Source organism: Chenopodium quinoa, unplaced genomic scaffold, assembly GCF_001683475.1.
Source record: "Chenopodium quinoa cultivar QQ74 unplaced genomic scaffold, ASM168347v1, whole genome shotgun sequence".
NCBI classification, from domain to species: Eukaryota; Viridiplantae; Streptophyta; class Magnoliopsida; order Caryophyllales; family Amaranthaceae; genus Chenopodium; species Chenopodium quinoa.
In genome coordinates, this window is record NW_018745281.1 from 3,185,846 (window position 1) to 3,205,311 (window position 19,466).

The window sequence follows — 19,466 nt, forward strand, 5'->3', positions numbered from 1 at the left end:
ACTGAATAGCTTGCTGTCAGCCACCTATTATCATATAATAAATACTATCTAATCATAATCACATACATGGACAACTAACAATTTGCAAAAAAAATATCCAATTTTCACTTCCACTACAAACATTATTCACAATCTTTAAGATAAGAGCATCACAGCAAATTCATAACTTTATTTCTTTTAACATCACTCGCCGCCTTCTATGGAGAAACAAAAGCCTCACTTCCTCCTAGTCACCTTCCCAGCGCAAGGCCACATCAATCCGGCCCTCCAATTCGCCAAGCTGCTCCTACGAGCTGGGGCCGATGTCACCTTTATCACTGCTACCTCTGCCCACCAATGCCTTAAAAAAGCCACGGTTCCTAAGGGTATAAACTTCACCACGTTTTCTGACGGGTATGGCGATAGTTTTAAGGTCCCCGATGCAGATATACTGAACTACCTCTCAACGTTTCGCCAGCGTGGGGTTGAGGCCTTATCGGAGTTCCTTGACAAGAGTGTTGTCGAGGGTAAACAAATTACATGTGTAGTGCACACAATCATACCTTGGGCCGCCGAGGTGGCACGTAAGTTTCACGTGCCATCCACGCTCCTTTGGGTTCAACCTGCCATGACTTTTAATATCTACTACTACTATTTCAATGGCTATGGTGAGGCTATAAATGAATGTGAAAAAGACCCTTCATGGTCGTTAGAATTACCAAACATGCCATTGAAGCTCAAAGCACGTGACCTCCCTTCATTCCTTCTTCCTTCCAACCATTCCCTTTACGCTTTTGCCATCCCTTCATTTCAAGAGCAAGTACAACAATTAGAGCTTGATGATAAACCAATAATCTTAGTGAATACATTTGAAGCTTTAGAAGTTCATGCTTTAAAAGCTATTGAGAGGTTCAACTTGATTTCTATCGGCCCTATCCTTCCCTCCGCCTTCTTGAATCGAAAGGACCCCTCCGACAAATCCTTTGAAGGGGACCTCTTCCAACAATCTAAGGAGGCAGATTACATGGAATGGCTAAACTCGCAAGGAAAGAATTCCAAGGTGATCTACTTGTCGTTTGGAAGCATCTCAGTGCTATCCAAGCCGCAGATGGAGGAGTTAGCTAGAGCCCTGATACAGACCCACAGGCCGTTCCTGTGGGTCATTAGTAGGGAGAAGGCGAGCCATGGAATAAATGTAGAGGGTAATAATGAAGAAGAGTTGAGTTGCTTGGAGGAGCTGAAACAACAAGGGCTTATAGTCCCATGGTGCTCCCAAGTGGAGGTGTTATCCCACCCCTCAGTGGGGTGCTTTGTGACACATTGTGGGTGGAACTCGACATTGGAGAGTCTAGCATATGGTGTCCCCATGGTCGGGTTTCCACAATGGACGGATCAAATGACAAATGCTAAATTGATGGAGGATTTATGGAAGGCCGGGGTAAGGGTCAATGTGAGTGAAGAAGGAGGTGGTGTATTAGTTAAGAGTGATGAGATTAAGTGGTGTTTGGAGGAGGTTATGGAAAGTGAAGAGATTAAGGAGAATGCTAAGAAATGGAGAGAATTGGCGGTCGAAGCGGTCAACGAGTGTGGATCGTCTGATATGAACTTGAAGGCTTTCATGGAGGAATTGTTCAATAATAATGTTGATTGCAAAAAGATTCATAAATGATGAAGAGTTTGATTAATGCATGACTTTTTTGCATTACATTTGTTAAATGTTAAATGTTAGGCCTAAATGTTAATTACTACTTTATTACTAGCTTAGCCGATAACAAAATATTACTCCGTACCTCAATAGTCAACATTAACACGATACTAGTTTCAATAATATGCTAGCTAGTCTTTTGTATGAATGTATGATTAATTTCTTTGTGTTTTTAGCTATTCTCTAGCACTACAATTATCGTGTTGGTTATTGTAACAAAAACTTTTGTTAGCATTGAAATTTGAATTGATTATACTCCATTTATTCTTTAAAATTCAACTTACTTCTCCATTTAGGTGTTTTACAAGATTTGACTCGTTTTTAATTTATTACAAAGTACCGGAATATATTTGGCTAATTTTATTTACTATATCACCCCTCTTATCCTACATTATTTATGTCTAAATTGGCGATGATTGCTTCCCTCTTTTTGTGGAGAGTAGTGGAGCTATAATTAGTACATTATAATGAAGGTCAATGAACCAATAAGCTCAATTGATCAAGACAGATCTAATCTAAAGCCACAACACCTAACATGGAAACACACAAATCCTTTGAGCATTCACACCTAAACCTGAATTTATGGGTCGGGCTTTCTAAGTGATGGAGAATACTTCATTGAAATACAATATCTCCTATTAGTCGGTGCATGTGTACATGATACATTATTTATTGTATCATAACAAGTTTCGGATCTATTTTGGATATGGATTAGGTAACTTAATTATGTTTAGGATCAGTATGTGACTATGTATCATATGTCACTCTAATCCGATCCGAAACCAGCATAGTCAAGATATGTCAACTACCCTAAACAAATAAAGAGTTTAAAACGAATACACTTTGCATATTCCAGCTTACGACAAACCTATGAAGACAGCTTGAATTTGCCAATGAGTGGCAATTGTCATAATTTGACCCACCAGTACAATAAACAACCATAACATAAAGTGGTTTTTATAGTACCATGTTGGTAGTAATTTCAAGATAACGACACAAAAAAATCTAAGGACTAAACATAATTGAATAAAATCTTTAAATAATTTACTCTTACTAGAAATTTTATCCCAACACACACATTATCATTTGTGCTAATCAATTTTATAATTTATATCCTAATCTAAGAGATTATTGAGAGAAAAATAAAAGTGTAAATGTTTAGTTCCCTTTACGACTTTTATCTAGTCATGTAATTTCTAAAAATTCATACATTTGTTGAGTATTTTACAATTACCAATCAGGTGAATGATTTTTGTTGATCATCATAAAAACCATCATATATGTTGACCACCTATGAAAGGAACATATCGACCTAACTAAAGTTGGCTTCTATCTTAATATTGAAAATAAAAGCCATAATAATGATTAATGAAGGATGACAAATTGACAATAGAAAAAACGTCATTGCCAATCCCATAACTATAGCCAAAATATAAGAGCGATATAGAAGGTATTTGATCTCATACAATATCATACTTAACTGTTTTTCGAAAATTAATCGACTAACTTAGCTGACATCCATAAATACGAGTTGCTCTGCCAAGATGTCACTCATGCCATATCACTTTGAGTTGGCCCTTTATAACCATATTATTTATGACACAACAAGCAAACATTTAGTATCTCTCTTTCTCTCTCGGTGGACCACTAGTTCAGACCGTGACCCTTACCATATTTAATGTCTCTCAACTAGGTAAAAATCAAATCTTTTGTTAAACCAAAAACAAAATCCCAAAAAAAACAAAAAAAAATTCACTCACTTATCAAACAAAAACCCTTTAATCTTTCCCACAAAACTCCCAAATTAGCAATGCTCACAATCAAACTCAAATTACTTATTACATTACTCATAATCTTAGAAACCCATCTCATATTCTCAAAAGGGTACTCAGATTTGAGCTTAAATTCAACAGAAAATGATGAAATTGTGAAAAGGGTTTGTGATGAAAAGATGGGAAATTGCCCTGTTGCTACTGAAGCAGAAGAATTTGAGGTTGATTCAGAGATAAACAGAAGAATTTTGAGTATGAGGAGAAAATATATAAGTTATGAAACATTGAAGAGAGATGTTGTGCCTTGTTCAACACCAGGATCTTCATATTACAGTTGTGGTGCTACACCAGCTAACAGATACAGAAGAGGTTGTAGTGTTATCACTAAATGTGCTAGAATGTACTGATTTTTCAAGTTTCTCTCTTGAAAAAAGAACCAAATTTTCAGGGTACTTGTGTTATCATTTTTTTAATTTTTTGTGGTTTATTTGATTTGATCTTTTGTGTAATTGATATTAGTATGATAAATTAATGTATTAGATACAGTAGTGAAGGGTTAATTATCTTATTTCTATCTTTGTTTGTGGTATAATTTTATCTGGGATTGGACTCATTGGAGTACTAATTGAAATTTTGTGAATTGGGACATTATTGATGAAATGACAGTTAATTACTATGAAAAATAGTGGTAATTTTGCTGTAATTTCTGTTCTGTTTGACTGAAACTGCAGAAGAAAATTTGAAAATTGATGATGGAGTATATTAACAAAAAAAAATTATGTTTTTTGCTGTAACAAAGATGAATTGTGGGCATAAGTGCAATGGTCTATGGTGTGAACGTGATCCTGGCTATACCAAGACAAATAGACAATGTCACCATCCAAATTCACAGCCTATGGTTCGCTTTGTTACTCCGTCTATCCGATCACCATGTCGTGCCCTGCGTCCGATCAACTCGTACCCTTTGATCGGAAAGTCAATTTTCGAATATGAGATGTAAAACATGTAAAAATCATAATGAGCAAATTGTAGTTAGATTCAAGTAGGTGCCCTTTCAACATATTGCCTATCTTTAGTTGCCTAACTGTTTAGCAATTAGTCGGACTTGGTGGTGTAAGATTCATCTCTGAGCAGGCCACTTGATTCATCACCAGGACGAGAAATAACCAACTTACTTCTTAATCGAAGCTTAGCAATAAGAGTTCTTGATGATGAACTGTGCTCGAGTTTGTTGAAATCTTGATCCAATCTATTTTGCATCAATTATCCAAATTGCGTAAAGATTGAGGAACTTGTTAATACTTGAGTTTAATCATCTACTGTCTTTACTAGATAGAGTAAATGTCAAGGCCAGCATTATCGTTACTACAGGAGAAAGTTTAAAGTCAATCAATTCCAAAACTTGCACGAAATCACATGAGAAAAAGAGTACGCATCATCAAATATAAGAGTAAAAACAGGTTGAATCCCATCATTCTCTCTCCTAAACAATAAATCCAAAGGCAGGTGAATTCAGATTGTTTTACAGGTCAAATGATAATGACTTTTGTGAGCCAAGACAAAACTATGCATGACCTTTTTTCAACATACTTCATTTTCATGTCAAAAAATAAGGCCATACAGTATAGTAAATCAACGAAAGCTACTTTCTTTCATTACAGCTCGAATCTGCAGAGGTTTGAGCTGCCAGAAAGGCGACTTCATTCTTATTTGTATTTTCGACTGAACCAATCATCGGGCAACAGTCAACCCCATCATATTATTACATATTTACATAGCTCGAATTATATTCTGAAACTTGAGGAGTTCACAAACTTCTGGTCTTGAAGAGATAAAAGACATTTCCTCCGATATGGAGGGGATTGAAAGGTGTTTCTGAACATATATCCTTTTGACTTGATACAATAATTACACAATTGTAGCAAATCTGTTTTCTTAAATAGCTACAACAAGATGTGATTCTATTGTTTCAATAGAGATTAAATTGATCTTTTTGCCAAGTAAACCTAATTCATAAATTAACAACAATAAAAAAAATCACTTTGAAAGCTTCCAAAGCAATTCGTTTGTTCAATTATTCTCGATCATTTTGATGAAATTCTTAATTATCCCTTTACCTTCTGGAGTGAGAACACTTTCAGGATGAAACTGGACTCCCTGCAAATTGAATATGAAAAAGGTGTTAATGTCTAATTCCGAAAAGAAACCATGCAAAATTAAAAGGGCGAGCTGCCAACACAAAAATGCCTCTCACAAAAACCATGGAAGTTACCAAGAGACCACTTTATACAAAAAATGGAACCAGCATATGTTTATTCATTCTTTCTAGTGCATATTAGCATATCTTTGATTGCAATGATCAAAATGACAAACTCACACCTCTTTCTTTCAGAAAAACAAAATTATTTGATTAGTAAGATCTGTTCCCATATTTCCTGTGTCAACACTCTTCAATCTCCAGTTTCAATATACCATAATCAATAATTGTATATGAACAAAGTGATAGACTAGGTAAACAAATGAATCATTTAAAACTAATTCAACAGGAAGCCCAAGAAAAAAATTGCGCCTCAAACTACAAAATGCGAGGCCATGACTTGTTCCAGTATGCATGTCTCAAAGTGAACTGAACTTATTGGTCTTCCTTCTGAATGGGGACAGATTTTTTTTTTTCTCCTTCCCTTAAAGATCTTTCCTTTTTGGGTGTTGGGAGTGGGGGTAATAGGGGTAGAAGATGGCATAAAGCTGTAGACAAGTTTTTACCTGTAAATTTTTGTATTCTTTATGGTGAGCAGCCATGACCAACCCATCCTCGGTCCATGCAGTAATTTCAAGCTCATCAGGAAAGTTATCTCTGGTAATTACAAGGCTATGATATCTTGCAGCAGTAAAGGGGCTGTAACATAGAGAAATTTCCATCATTAAAGTCTGGAATATACAATAGAAGGTACATTTTCGGAAACATGCAAGTTAACGCACGTGTAAAACATAGCTATCTTCATTTTCCAGTAGAACACAGCTAGAACTACTTGTTTTTCTTTTCTTCTTTTTCATTAAGAAAAGAAAAACCTAGTTTTCATAGAAAATCCTTTATTAAACCGATGATCTTTATCAAGTTAGCACTTTAAACTATCCAACAGACTTGGTGACAGGATGCAGATAAGAAGAGCAATAGTAGGAGGCTCCATTCCTATAACCTAGCATACATCAGTGATAGAAGAGGGTTAGCATGCTGAAACACTCAAACAGAAGGCGACCTACAAAAATAACCTAACATAGACGCATAGCTTAACTTCAATCAATGACAATGAAACAAGGCTCCTCTTCAGTAGATACGAGCTAAAAAAACAATTTTGACAGTTCAACAACACCTTATACTACAACTACACACACACACATACACACAAAAAAAATGCATAGTTGCAATCCTGTAAATCTAAATAAAAAGAGCACTACAAATCGCCTGCATGATTAAACCTTGCTATATAAATCAATTACTACTCCAAAATTAGATCACTTGTAGTAGTGTAGCACCTCTTGATTTTGATGCATAACTCTATTGATCTAGACTTATATCATAAAAAACTATACACAACAAAGCACTTACTTGGGTAAGCCTGTAAACAAGCCATTGCTCCCCTTCTCATCATAGTACACCGGTGAGCTTTTCCCATGCACAACTCCGTATGGGGAACGCACAACCTTCCCTGTAAAATTATTATGGTAACATGATTTATCAGAAGAAAAAAAGGCTCTGCAAGAGACAAACACACACTTGGAATAGAAATATAGTATACATCAGAAACAGTCAACAAGTAAGATGAAACAGCAGTAAACACCCCATGCAATAATATATTTCGTACATAAGTATGGGCTGTAAGTCTTCACGAGTAATTCAGCTTTTTTTTTCCCCCATTTTCTATGAATGACAAGGGGATCCTTTATTGACTCCATAAATATTGGGTGATATTGAAGAAATTCAAATTGAGATGATAAACACATGATGGCACTCAAAGCCATGGATTCCCTTTCCCGACTAATACAAGTACATTCCTTTTAATTGCAGGTATACCTTTCTTAGACTTAGAATTCACAATAATTCAAGCATTTCATTCAGTGCTGGTAACTCCAGTATATTCTTTTAACATCACCAGTAAAACAGCATATAAGGTTCAAGCATTTCATTCAGTACTGGTAACTCCAGTATATTCTTTTAACATCACCAGTAAAACAGCATATAAGGTTCAAAACTTCACATCATCATGAGCTCTGGACTCTTGAGTAGAGCATTTTAACCTCAGTACATGCTCATCCTCTAAAAAAGGTAAGAATAATGTAAGTCCAGCTAGAGATGTTTTGACCTCTTTAGAATGTGTAATTCACAAATCACAATGTGAGTACACCCCTAACCTGCTTAATTATATTCAAACTTACAGCTGTTACAAGCTAAGTAAACAATTGCCTGAAAGAACAATTTAATGACACTTTACAACAGCAATACTGACAGCAGCATAGGTAGACAGAGAAGTTAAAGCAGAATATGAAGCAGCATCATATCTAATATTCCAATTTACAGTATAAATAAGCCTCTAAGCCAATTGAGAAACAAAAGTGAATTTTTACCTCCAAAAGCCTCTCCAATGCACTGCAGACCCATACAAACACCAAATATTGGTACAGTGGATCCCAATTCCACAACAAGAGCTAAAGAGATTCCTGAATCTTGTGGTGTACCTTTCAATGTAAATGCAAGAGCATTTTGTTAACAAGGGCAACAATATTAACATCAGCAATCATATAGCCACATATACATATATGAATAGACCAACCCTTCAACCAAGCACTTGGACTTCATCTTTCAATCGAAAATGAACAGAATTTTTAGGTTTCGGAAGATAAAAAGAAGTACAAAATGTCAGAAGTATGAAAGTATCTAAAGCATATAAAAATTCTACTCCTCAAACAAGAGTAGTTGTCCAAAACTCAGATGATGATGTGATACATTCTATCCATGTACATGAACATCATCACTATTAAGTAGTTATTGGATTTTCAAAAATCTTTCAAACTTAGGATCCTATTACTCAGCCCCATCACTTAATTAAAAAAGGAAACTAGAGTAGGACAACAATTGGATGTCTATGAGGAAACACTTCTACAAAAAATTATATCTGTCTATTTATCTAGCATTTGAACCCAATTAAACAATTGACATACTCTAAGTTTATAAATAATAATAAATAAATTTATTTTTTTTCTGTTCTCCTAAGGTGTTGTAATCCTTACCTCCTAAGAGTTTCTGCAGCCAAAAAAACATTAACCTGTTCACAAACATTCAGCCAAAAAGATATCAGAGATGATTTTGTGTAAAAAAACTTGAGGCTGAACCCCCTCTTTTGTGAATTCCAAGGCTTCAACTTGTCTGTCTCTCTTGCTCACTATTCTCATCTTCTTTTTATTTTTGCAGATTTGTATGCAAACAGTTCAAAACTATCAAGATACGAAGTACCAGATAACATGTATAGGTTCAGATCTTCTACCAGGAAAATGAGATCATTTACCCCCACCCCCTTTTACCCAACTTTCACAATTTCCAATTGTAACCTTAAGGTCAATATTTCTTTCACTTCCACTAATCTATAGGGGAAAAAAAAAAGGGATGTAGGACTTGTATCAGGTCCACACCCAACGTCACTCCTATGCATCTGAAAGGACTCCACCCTTGGCAGATATATTGTAAACCTGAGATATTGAGAGACTGCTTCATGATTAAACACACACTGAGTGTTGGTAGCTTTGTAATAATAAGGAATAGCCAAACTATATGATCCATTTAAAGGTAGTCCATTACCATGAAAAAGCCAAAGAACAAAAAAATTTACTCCAATCAAAATGGACATTATTGTACATAGATTTTAAAAAAAATTAAAAAAAATAAACAAATACATAAAAGAGCAAAAAAGCTCTCACCTGGACCCGGAGATATAAGGATTCCCCTTGGATTTTTCCTGGTACGACAGTTTGAACAGCATAAATTAACTTTAATCTAATTGAAGAAAAGAAAATTTAATACAATGCTTAAAACTTCACACACACTTGCAAGCAACAAATTAACATAACAAAAATAAATAAACTCAACCACTCTTCTCCCACCTTACCTTTTCAAATCTTCCACAGAGATCTCGTCATTTCTGTATACCTCGAAATTCGTACCTAATTCTCCCACATACTTGAAAATGAAAACAACATAATATTTAAAGTTAGAAAATGGCTTTCTTGTAACCAGCAACTTAAATGTCTGTTTATGCAGTAACTTTAAACCAATCTTCCAAGTCTGAAACTTAAAGCTCAGATACACTGATACAATATTCAGATAAAGCAACTATGTCAGAAGGCTACTTAGGTCATCAATCCAATTTGTATAAGAACACAAAGAAGGAAGCTTGGAGTATACTCTTGCAATATCCACACCAGAGTTTGGAAAAATAAAGATTTCAAAAGGCAGATTTCTCTGGCATTAAAGGTGAACATTTTAACTTTTGCAAAACGTAACTATGACTGAAATCACAAGACAGCAGCCATATTCATGAAGAGTCTTTATGGACAAGGTAAAGTGACCAAACCAAGAAAAGAAGAAGGGGGAAACCCCCACCTAGTGGGATGAGCAATAAACCCATGACCAGTAGTTGAAGGCATGAAGGCGGCCCAACCAAGAGGGGAAAGGGGGGGAAGGCGGGGGGAGCCCCACCTGGTGGGAATGTGGGACAAGCATCAAACCCAAGACCATCAGGTTAGGATAAGAAGTGATAACTATTCCTCCAACTAAAGTTCACTATTCATAAAGAGTATCAAAGCTCTAAGAAAAGGGAAACATACCATGCTTGTTACCATTTATCTTATTACTTAAACAAACAAAGTTATAGATTTTGACCCTTCAAATTTGTAAAACCTGCGACCATTACATTACATCAACACCAGGCTAGTAGCTCAAAACTTAGTAATCAACACCTTTTCATGATTGAACAAATATTGATACTATAGTTGAAAATCAATATCCATGCGACTTCCTGTTTTCATTGAAGAGGATTTCTAATGTCCTGTTCTCATCATTACAACCCCCTAAACAATTATACATGCCCCGAGCCTTACACTCTTGTTCTCACTAACACTCAACCCCCTCCCCCACCCCCCCACCCCCAGGTAAAATTAGGATGCACACGTGACCCAACTGAGTCAAATGGGTAAAGCACCATGTATTACTAGACTACAGCCCAAATACCATCGCTATAAAAGGACACAAAAACATTAATATGATGGTTGGACATTTCAAACTCTATGAGAAAGGCATGTGAGTATGAACCCAAGACATACATCAGATATCTAGAATCCAACTGGCAATTAATAATGATAATTCCTAACACGAGGTTGATGAGTTGTGAGTGACGCAACAACTATCAACCAACTTCTAAATGCCATGGTGCACTTTGGACTATAAACACCTAATTTTATTATTTCATTTACTGTCAAACTTTTTGTAGCTTCTCAACTAGATTTAAATAGAAATCTGACAAGCAAAACAAACCGTAGCTTCCGTTACTACCTACTGATCTACACGTGCCACCATATTGTATCAACCGATTTCCAAATTCCACACTGCCATATGAAGAAAATACAACAAAATTTTGTATTTTTATTTGATTCCCATATTATTATTGCTTCTTGACTCATTTAGTTATAAGAATATCCACATTTGTCATTAATATTTATAGATGCAAGTCATGCAACCATTTTGTATCAACCAATTTCCAAACTCCATGATGCACTATGGACTATATACTCTCTACAACTTTTGGAATTCGCTGAATGTCCATCACAAATGATTCAATAACTGAATCTTGTACATTAGCTGCTTAAAAAAATACCCTTTTCTCCCTAGCTAATTATCCAGCCATGACCCCCCCCCCCCTCCTCCTTGTCTTCATCCTCATTGAATCCAGCACCTCCAATGCAATATATTAACTGACCTTCTAAGCTCAAAATATATATATCTATACATACCAGCAAGGCAGAAAAAGGCAACAAATTCAAAAATCATGAAACTCAAACCTCTAAAATCAAATAATCCTCACTTCATATCACATGCTCTAATTCCCAATGCTCTCCCCTTCACTTTCAACAGAATCCAATGCATCAATCTACCCAAATTGTGCTTATAAGTTACATTCATCATTAGTATGTCACAAGCAAAAATATTTTGATCAAATTTGGTAATATTATATGAAAATCAGCAGAAATAAATTCACACGAACACATGCAAAAAAAATAAAACTATCTCAATCAACAATCCAACTTTAGAAACAGCAAAATCAGAATAAAACAAACCTGGCAAAGATTATAAGTGAAGCTATCATAATTATCAATGACAATGAAAGGGCGAGAATCCACAGCCTTAGTATCCGCCGCAACAGCCTTCAAACCACCATTAAAATCACCTCCATTTTTAATTGAAAACTTCAACGACGATGATTGGGCGGGAAATTTTCGAGAAATTAGGGATTTGAACGAAGTTTTGATCGGGGAAGTGGTGGAAATTTGGCCTAATGTATGCATGGTGGTTAAAATTTGAAAGAGGGAGGAAATGGGGAATTAGGGTTTTTGAGCAAAATTAAGGAGAGAGAAAATTTAATTGGACGGAAGAGAGGAAGCTCAGGAGCAGGAGAAGGCACAAAATCTGTTGAAATCAACTGATTTCTTTCCTTCGTGTTTTCAAGGAATGAATTCTTGATTTTTTTTATTTTTATTTTTTTTTTTAAAAAAAAAAAAAAAAAACAATTCCTTGGTTTGATATAGAATTACCGAAATACGGACTATAGAAATAATTTGAGTTTAGCAAAAATAATTTTATTTCATTAAAAATACTTTCTCTGTAAACGGTTATTTGCAACAAATGTACGTTCACGGAGGCCTATGCAAAATTTGGTAGTGGGAAAAAAGTAAGAGAGAGAAACCTAAAATACAAAATTGTCCATGTAATGTAAAGATAAAATAAAAAGTAAGTGTGAAAAAGTAAGGGTATGTTGGGTATTTGCAGTGTGAACATAGATATTTTTTGTCCTAAAATGGAAGTGATACAAATAATAGGTAGCACCTACTTTTAGTAAATGTTGCAAATAACCGTTTACGGAGGAAGTAATTTAAGTTCAGCAAAAATACGGTGAAATAGTGAACCGGAGTATGACCTGAAACTAAACATGGAATATAGCGAAAAAGTCGATTAGCCAATGAGTATATCAAATTTACGTCTTAGCCCTTATATATATGAGTGTTAAAAAAATTCGATGATAAATAAGTACCATTTTTCTTTTTATTAACCAACCAGAAATATTTTAAAATTATATATTACGCTTAACTTATTTTGCCCGAAAATTTGTGTATTACGAATCATAAAATTGAACATGTTTTTAATATTGTTACAACATTATCTTATTCAAAATATATTAATAATTAATAATTTGAAATAATAAAATATGATGTACATTGTGTTATCGAAAGAAATGACATACGGGATAATATTTATAAGATACAAAGTTATAGATATGGAAAATATTTTATTATATAAATAAATAATATGTGAATCAAATTATTACAATCATAAGATTGGGCGAATATATTGTATGTAATATATAGTAAGTAGTTGAATGCATTGGCTTAAAAAAACAAAGAGGGGATTTTGAAGGGAAAACACAACACCATAAAGTGACATATGTCATTCTTTGTGTTTGTTTTAGTATTATATTATTATATATATATTTATTGATGATTATAGATTAGAAATTTAGAATCCAAATCATACCCATATCTTAGAATATCAACCATTTCCATGTTCAATAGTCAATATTGTCATCACCATGATTAGAATATCAACCTTTTCCATATTCAATATTCAATAGTCAAGATTATCGCCATGATTAGCAAAGTTAGTGAAGTACTCCCTCCGTCTCATAATATATTTCCTATTTTCCTATTTTGGAGATTCAAAATGTTGTTCCTATTTCTATTTTTGGATAGGTAATAAAGACCATTATACCTCACTTTATTTTAACTTTATTCATTATACTTCCTAATTTAACCTTGAATTTTGCATATGCTTTGTACTTTTTTCTACTTTCACTCTTTAACTTTTGTCTACGATTGTACTTTTCACTTTTATTAATGTGCTTCATCCACTTTCTCCTCTTATTTCTTAAATACCGTGAAAAAACACAAACATGAACTATATTATGGGACTGAGGGAGTATAAGTTATCGTCGATGAAAAAAGTCTTTGATATATGGAGTATATGGTTAAGGTTTTCTTTTTGTGTAATTAATGGTTATGAGTTTTGAGTTTGAAGCTTGTTTCTAACAATAACTTTTAATTTTAACTCAAGTCTAGCATGTCTGTCATATGATCTCATTCTTTGATTTTAGGTTCATAAATCATGGCATTGTTGAATTGGTCATGAATCATCGTATGAGAACTGAAAAAGAGTTATCAAGCTTTCAATTTCACAACCGTAACAAAATATAGACTAATGAATTTAGCGTTGCTGTTGTTCTATCTCATCAAAATTTCTTGTTCATCACTACATATTACACATCGAGTACTTAAAGACCGATTACAATCAAATTATGTAATAAAATGACTTTCATATTTGGCTTCCAGCTCCCCATTCCCCAAGGACAGCAAAAACTGAACATTTGAGGTAGAGAAACACCAGGGGAAGATCCTATCTCTTATCTAAGTTTCATCTACCAAAAAGAGCAGTCTCACACCAAAATTTGCTACATCTTTAAGAAGACTCGACGTCAGATTCTTCCAACCCTTCTCTATACACCTCAAAATCATAACCTCTCAAACTACAGATCAGATGAAGCTTGAACAAAGTCATCTTCACTCCAAGTAGACGCTACAGACAAGAAAGTTCAATGAGTTATCTTTCAGTAGCAGACCAGCAGGAAACAAAAAAAAAATATGGCAAGAAAGTAATAACAGTCTCGATAATTGCAATTCTTGCAACACAATTCAACCCAATGTATTACATGATTTAGCAACTATCAAAAACTGAATTATTAACCACAAAATAGCATCCCTATTATCCAAACACCCTCTCTTCTTAAGTTCATAACGAGTCCAATCTATGTTTCATGATCTCATTGATCTATATTTGTGCCACATCACTACATCCACCAATAAGTTCTAATCAAGTGGGACACATGACGAGGAACAAATTGGAACATATGAAGGTAATGCCAGCCCCCCTCCAACCTCCCCCCTTAGGATTGCCAAAAAGAGAGAGCTCCTAAAAGAAGTACATGTATGCAGAGCAGAAAATGTTCAGATGCCATGCATGTGTACCCAGATAATTTATTGGGAGCTTCCTTGAAAAAGGGTCTAAATCAATCTCAAACCTCAGTTTGTCAACTTCCTAAATGCTCACTCTACGTCTCTAATAAGGGATGTCCACTAGAATATTTTCTTTCACTAAAGCAATTCTGAGGCTCTCTTAAGCACGCTAAATAAAAGTAAAAGCGACATTCATCACAATATATCTAACAGTATTTCTTCATTCAATAGAGTCAACACCGTAAGCAGTGTATAGATAGTACTGTAGTAGAGACAGTAGAGCAGTAAATTGTGACACTAACCAGGATACGAGATGATTCGGGTGACAAAGGATTCCCTTCTTCACAAACAACAAAATCTGAAATAAGCTCTATTACACCTGTCATGATAAAAAAAAAAAAAAAAAAACACTTAATGTTCACAATTTCTTTTCTTTGAAATTCATTTGGGGATGTGACAGAGATCCTGAACAATGAAAATAGCAGACCTTTGTTTAATCGCACAGGCATCCCTTGCTTGCGTAGAAAGGGCTCCATCTCATGGCTGAACTCAGTCAGAGGTCCTTCTTTAAGCTCCACCTGCAAGATGCATCATTTGTTTAATTAAACAGACAAACCTACAACAATGAACTTTGGATTCAAGTTCCAAGTTATATACAAAATATCAAAGAACGAGAGCACAAAAATGATGGATGATGCACAGAAGACTTTTGGCCTCAAAATATTCTTAATTTCTCCAAGCAAGAGAATATTATCATTTGCATATACTTCCTCCGTAAACGGTTATTTGCAACAAATGTACCGTTCACGGAGGCCTATGCAAAATTTGGTAGTGGGAAAAAGTAAGAGAGAGAAACGTAAAATACAAAATTGTCCATGTAATGTAAAGATAAAATAAAAAGTAAGTGTGAAAAAGTAAGGGTATGTTGGGTATTTGCAGTGTGAACATATATATATTTTTTGTCCTAAAATGGAAGTGATACAAATAATAGGTAGCACCTACTTTTAGTAAATGTTGCAAATAACCGTTTACGGAGGAAGTACATGAGCCACCAATGTGGCAGAACAAACTTAAAACTGAGAAACAGTTACTATATACAAAATACAAACTAACCTTCTCGGTAGCAAGACATCCCGTCCTTGCAAAATCAAAAACTTCAAACTCTTCAAAAACTCTGCAAATGAAGCCACAAATAGCAACATTTAGAGGAGCATTGGCACAATAACTTCAGAAAGCCATGTACTACTTTCAATTGCTTCTCAATGCAAACATTGAAGCGAAAACCCCAAGCAGATTTACAGAAATAATTAAAAAAAAATTTAAAAAATCAGCCCATCTTTAGACAGTCTTTTATCACCGGGAAAAAGTAAAGGAAAATCAGCTAGTCCCCTAAACATTGCCCTAAAAGATACATGAAATGCGAAAGTAATAAACAATGACAGACACAACTTTAGAATAGTTTCTCATGCATACTTTTTGACCTCTTCCTCTGACATGTCTGTAAAGAAAAGACCAGTCTCTCCACGCAAAAACTGCAAAAACAGGAAGCAAACAAAGAAGAAATGAAACAAGATCATAAACTGACCAAGAAATGTAAATTAGACAAATAATAAGCAGATCATTACCTTTGAAATTTTATGAAGGCCAGGTTTAATCTCATCAGAAGCAGAACGACCTAAAGCAATCTGCATGACTTTGTTCGATCCAAGAAAGAATCTGAAATAGCGAGTGGCACAATTTAATCATCAGTCATAACTAACACATAGAACAACCAGCAAGAAGCATGACTAATAGAAGCAAAATAGCTTCATATGATTCTTGATGAATTAGAATTTAGAAACCTAGCTACACATTGTAATTTAACCAATTCCACAACCATGTCAATTAGTCACTACTACAGGCCTACAATGCTTATTCAACTGTGATCATTACACAGCATAACCATTGAAAAGACCACTCAAGCATTAAGTAAAGTACATAATATGTATCAAAAATTCAATCTTTCACCCCTAAATACGTCAAACATCGAAATAAAGTAACATCAGACTGCATAACAAGCACTCATATGGAAGAAAGGCGGTTGCCAATCATAATCACCTGCCGGAGGACTTGATAGAATCTCTGAACTGTTTGAATTTAAGATTCCTCATGTTCTCGAAAGCGAAGACGTAAACAGAGGGAAACTTCTCTGCTGCTTCCCTTATTGAGTTAACAATCACCTCCTTATGCTCTCTTCCCTTCTTCTTTGTCTTTGATAAGGTCACTGCATTTTCAATTTATTTTCATATTCAAATTCAAAATTCACAAAAAAAACCCATCATTTTCTCTGTAATCACTCTCTGACCCACTTCAAAATTAAAGACAACAATTTAACATACCCAAAATCAAATATCGAACAATAATACGATTCACTGATTAAAAACACCAAAAATCCCATAGAAAAATTGAAAACAAAATATAGAAAAAAGATGAAACAACTACAGCTGGTAGAACTAACAATTGCATAAATTATATCAGATGAAAGAGCGAGCTGTAATTCTTCTGTTTTTCACAGTATAGCAGTACACAGAAATTCTTAATGCATTGAAAATTATCATAAAAATTAACAGAATAACATAATAAATAGGGGAAAATACGAATGTAAAGCTAAGGAGAGAAGGAGGAAGAGAATACCTGCGCGATTTCTTTTGGATTTCGGCATGTTTGGAGAAGAAGAGAGAGAAAGAGGACTGCGGGAAGGAGGAAGAAGAAAGAGGGGGCTTAAGCAAAGAAGGAGTTAGGGTTTTATAAATTCAATTTCATTTTATTCCAACAAAAAGTTGCCTCTAAAGTCTAGGCTGGAGAGTTCAGAAATCGGTTCGGACCAGAAAAATGGATCGGATTGAATTATACTGAATCTAAACTTGATAAAAGAGAATCTGTTTGGTTTTTGGGTTAAGAAATTTGAATTTCATTTTTCGGAGATTTTAAGAGGGGGCTACCCAGGTTACTCTCGGATATTCACAAGCTCGTTAATCTCCATGGCGTAAATATTTGGACTTGTAGCATTGTCATATAAGCTTTTCTCCAATAAAAAAAAGTTTAAAGAAGGTGAGAAATTTTATCCCGTTAGTGACGTCGTTAACTCATTTTATTTCCAAAATTGGTTGTGCACCACCAGTCCAACTCTTCTCAACCAAAGCTTACATCGGTGTTTTAGCTACGTTCCTCACAGCAGTTGTTGATTGCTAAGGGCTGAGCTTGTGTGTTGGAGATCTACAAATTTCTGGGGTATTTTCGATTGTCGAAGAAAAGAAACATAACAAACCCTGCGATTTCAACATAATGTTCAAGAAATTCATGGTGACATACCTTCAACAATGAACACACATCACCATTGACAACCTTCAAAGACGATTCATCACCAAATCAGGAGGTCTAAGTTTGTGGGTTTCGTCGCAAGGAGGACAAACATTTGTTTCAATCACTCGTTAAAACATTATGTGTCCAATATCAATAATACCTTTACTAATTTGCCCAAGTTGACGCTAATACCCTGAGTGTTAGAGAGAAACTTGGAATTCTCTTAAGAGTCAATAACTATTTAAAAAAAATTATTGTTATAAACCTCAAATGCAGGTTTAGGACCAATTTCATTTGGCCAAATTATAAACTTTTATAAATTTGCCCCATAATCCCTGAGCAATATGATGAAATCGTGAAGGTACCATAGAATATAATTCATACTTTGTACAGATTTACCAATATTTATTTTTAAAGTTAACTACGGTCCATGACATCAATTACCAACTAGATCCAAACAATAGTTGCTTGAATAAAACACATTTAAACTTATCTTCCCCTATTACCCCGTACGTACAAAAGTTAGTGGTTTAGAACTTCGCAGACTATGGGAGCGTCCATCCGCACCCAATAGTTTGTGCGGCTATTCTCCATTTTTCTCTGTTTCACTTATCTTCTCTCTTTCTTCTTTCTTCCACCAATTTGCGATTTACTTGAGTGCGATTTGTGTTTCGCACCTCCAATTGTTGCGATTTGTGGTTGGAGGTGGTGCCGCAATTGGGTGATTTTGGGGAGGTGCAGGAAGATTGAAGTTGAACCAATTGTTGCGATATGCGGTTGCAGGTGGTTGTTGTGGGGATGCGGGTTTTGGTGGCCGGAAATTAAGGGGTTGGTGGTCGATTGGTTGGTGGGTTCGCTGGTTTCTAGGTGCGATGGCTTGGGTTCGGTGGTTGAAGGAGAAGGAGAGGGAGTGGGTTGGGTTGGGTTTAGTGGTTGAAGAAGACGGAGGGTGCGGTTTGCAGTTGCTGGTGTCTGAGTGCTGTTGGTGGCGGTTTGCTGCTGGTGGTGGCTTGGTGTTGTTGTTGTTGGTGGTGGCAAGAGGGGGAACGAAGAAGAAGGCTCGCGTGAGAAACAAAGTAGAAAAGGAGAATGACTTCTCTAAAAAAAATAGGAGAAGGAGAATGACCCATATAAGGCAAAAAAAAAAAAAAAAAACATACAAGCTAATAAATGTCTGATATCAGGTATTAATAAAAATGTACCAGCCAATAAAAGGAACCTATCAGAGTATCAGCCAACAAAATGTATATATTAGCCAACAAGAGGAATATATAAGCCAACAA

General features: G+C 35.1%; 4 protein-coding genes across 4 annotated transcripts; 2 read left to right on the top strand and 2 right to left on the bottom strand.

The window, feature by feature from the left end:
• The first annotated feature begins 51 nt into the window (after window positions 1-51).
• On the top strand, window positions 52-1,944 carry LOC110711609 (crocetin glucosyltransferase, chloroplastic-like). The gene has a single exon (XM_021890017.1). The coding sequence runs from the start codon at window positions 200-202 to the stop codon at window positions 1,646-1,648; it is 1,449 nt and encodes a 482-aa protein (XP_021745709.1). The 5' UTR covers window positions 52-199; the 3' UTR covers window positions 1,649-1,944.
• A 1,550-nt stretch (window positions 1,945-3,494) lies between these two features.
• LOC110711592 (protein RALF-like 24) lies at window positions 3,495-3,863 on the top strand. The gene has a single exon (XM_021889997.1). The coding sequence runs from the start codon at window positions 3,495-3,497 to the stop codon at window positions 3,861-3,863; it is 369 nt and encodes a 122-aa protein (XP_021745689.1).
• A 1,038-nt stretch (window positions 3,864-4,901) lies between these two features.
• On the bottom strand, window positions 4,902-12,270 carry LOC110711610 (anthranilate synthase beta subunit 1, chloroplastic-like). Its single transcript, XM_021890018.1, has 7 exons — window positions 11,839-12,270; window positions 9,615-9,685; window positions 9,427-9,464; window positions 8,080-8,190; window positions 7,064-7,163; window positions 6,220-6,352; window positions 4,902-5,613 (listed from the first exon to the last, which is right to left on the bottom strand). Exons 1-7 carry the CDS (start codon window positions 12,064-12,066, stop codon window positions 5,527-5,529), a joined length of 768 nt encoding a protein of 255 aa, XP_021745710.1. The 5' UTR covers window positions 12,067-12,270; the 3' UTR covers window positions 4,902-5,526.
• A 1,731-nt stretch (window positions 12,271-14,001) lies between these two features.
• Window positions 14,002-17,660, bottom strand: LOC110711669 (mRNA turnover protein 4 homolog). Its single transcript, XM_021890086.1, has 8 exons — window positions 17,515-17,660; window positions 16,939-17,104; window positions 16,467-16,557; window positions 16,315-16,373; window positions 15,955-16,015; window positions 15,329-15,419; window positions 15,144-15,220; window positions 14,002-14,404 (listed from the first exon to the last, which is right to left on the bottom strand). Exons 1-8 carry the CDS (start codon window positions 17,540-17,542, stop codon window positions 14,288-14,290), a joined length of 690 nt encoding a protein of 229 aa, XP_021745778.1. The 5' UTR covers window positions 17,543-17,660; the 3' UTR covers window positions 14,002-14,287.
• Between the last annotated feature and the right edge of the window lie 1,806 nt (window positions 17,661-19,466).

Coding starts and splice junctions, on each gene's coding strand:
- LOC110711609 (XM_021890017.1), top strand. CDS start 200: ATGGAGAAACAAAAGCCTCACTTCCTCCTAGTCACCTTCCCAGCGCAA.
- LOC110711592 (XM_021889997.1), top strand. CDS start 3,495: ATGCTCACAATCAAACTCAAATTACTTATTACATTACTCATAATCTTA.
- LOC110711610 (XM_021890018.1), bottom strand. CDS start 12,066: ATGCATACATTAGGCCAAATTTCCACCACTTCCCCGATCAAAACTTCG. Junction 7,164..8,079: donor CATTGGAGAGGCTTTTGGAG/GTAAAAATTCAC, acceptor ATAATTTTACAG/GGAAGGTTGTGCGTTCCCCA. Junction 6,353..7,063: donor TTGTTTACAGGCTTACCCAA/GTAAGTGCTTTG, acceptor TCTATGTTACAG/CCCCTTTACTGCTGCAAGAT.
- LOC110711669 (XM_021890086.1), bottom strand. CDS start 17,542: ATGCCGAAATCCAAAAGAAATCGCGCAG. Junction 17,105..17,514: donor ATCCAAAAGAAATCGCGCAG/GTATTCTCTTCC, acceptor TTGAAAATGCAG/TGACCTTATCAAAGACAAAG. Junction 14,405..15,143: donor CCGAATCATCTCGTATCCTG/GTTAGTGTCACA, acceptor TCTTGTCTGTAG/CGTCTACTTGGAGTGAAGAT.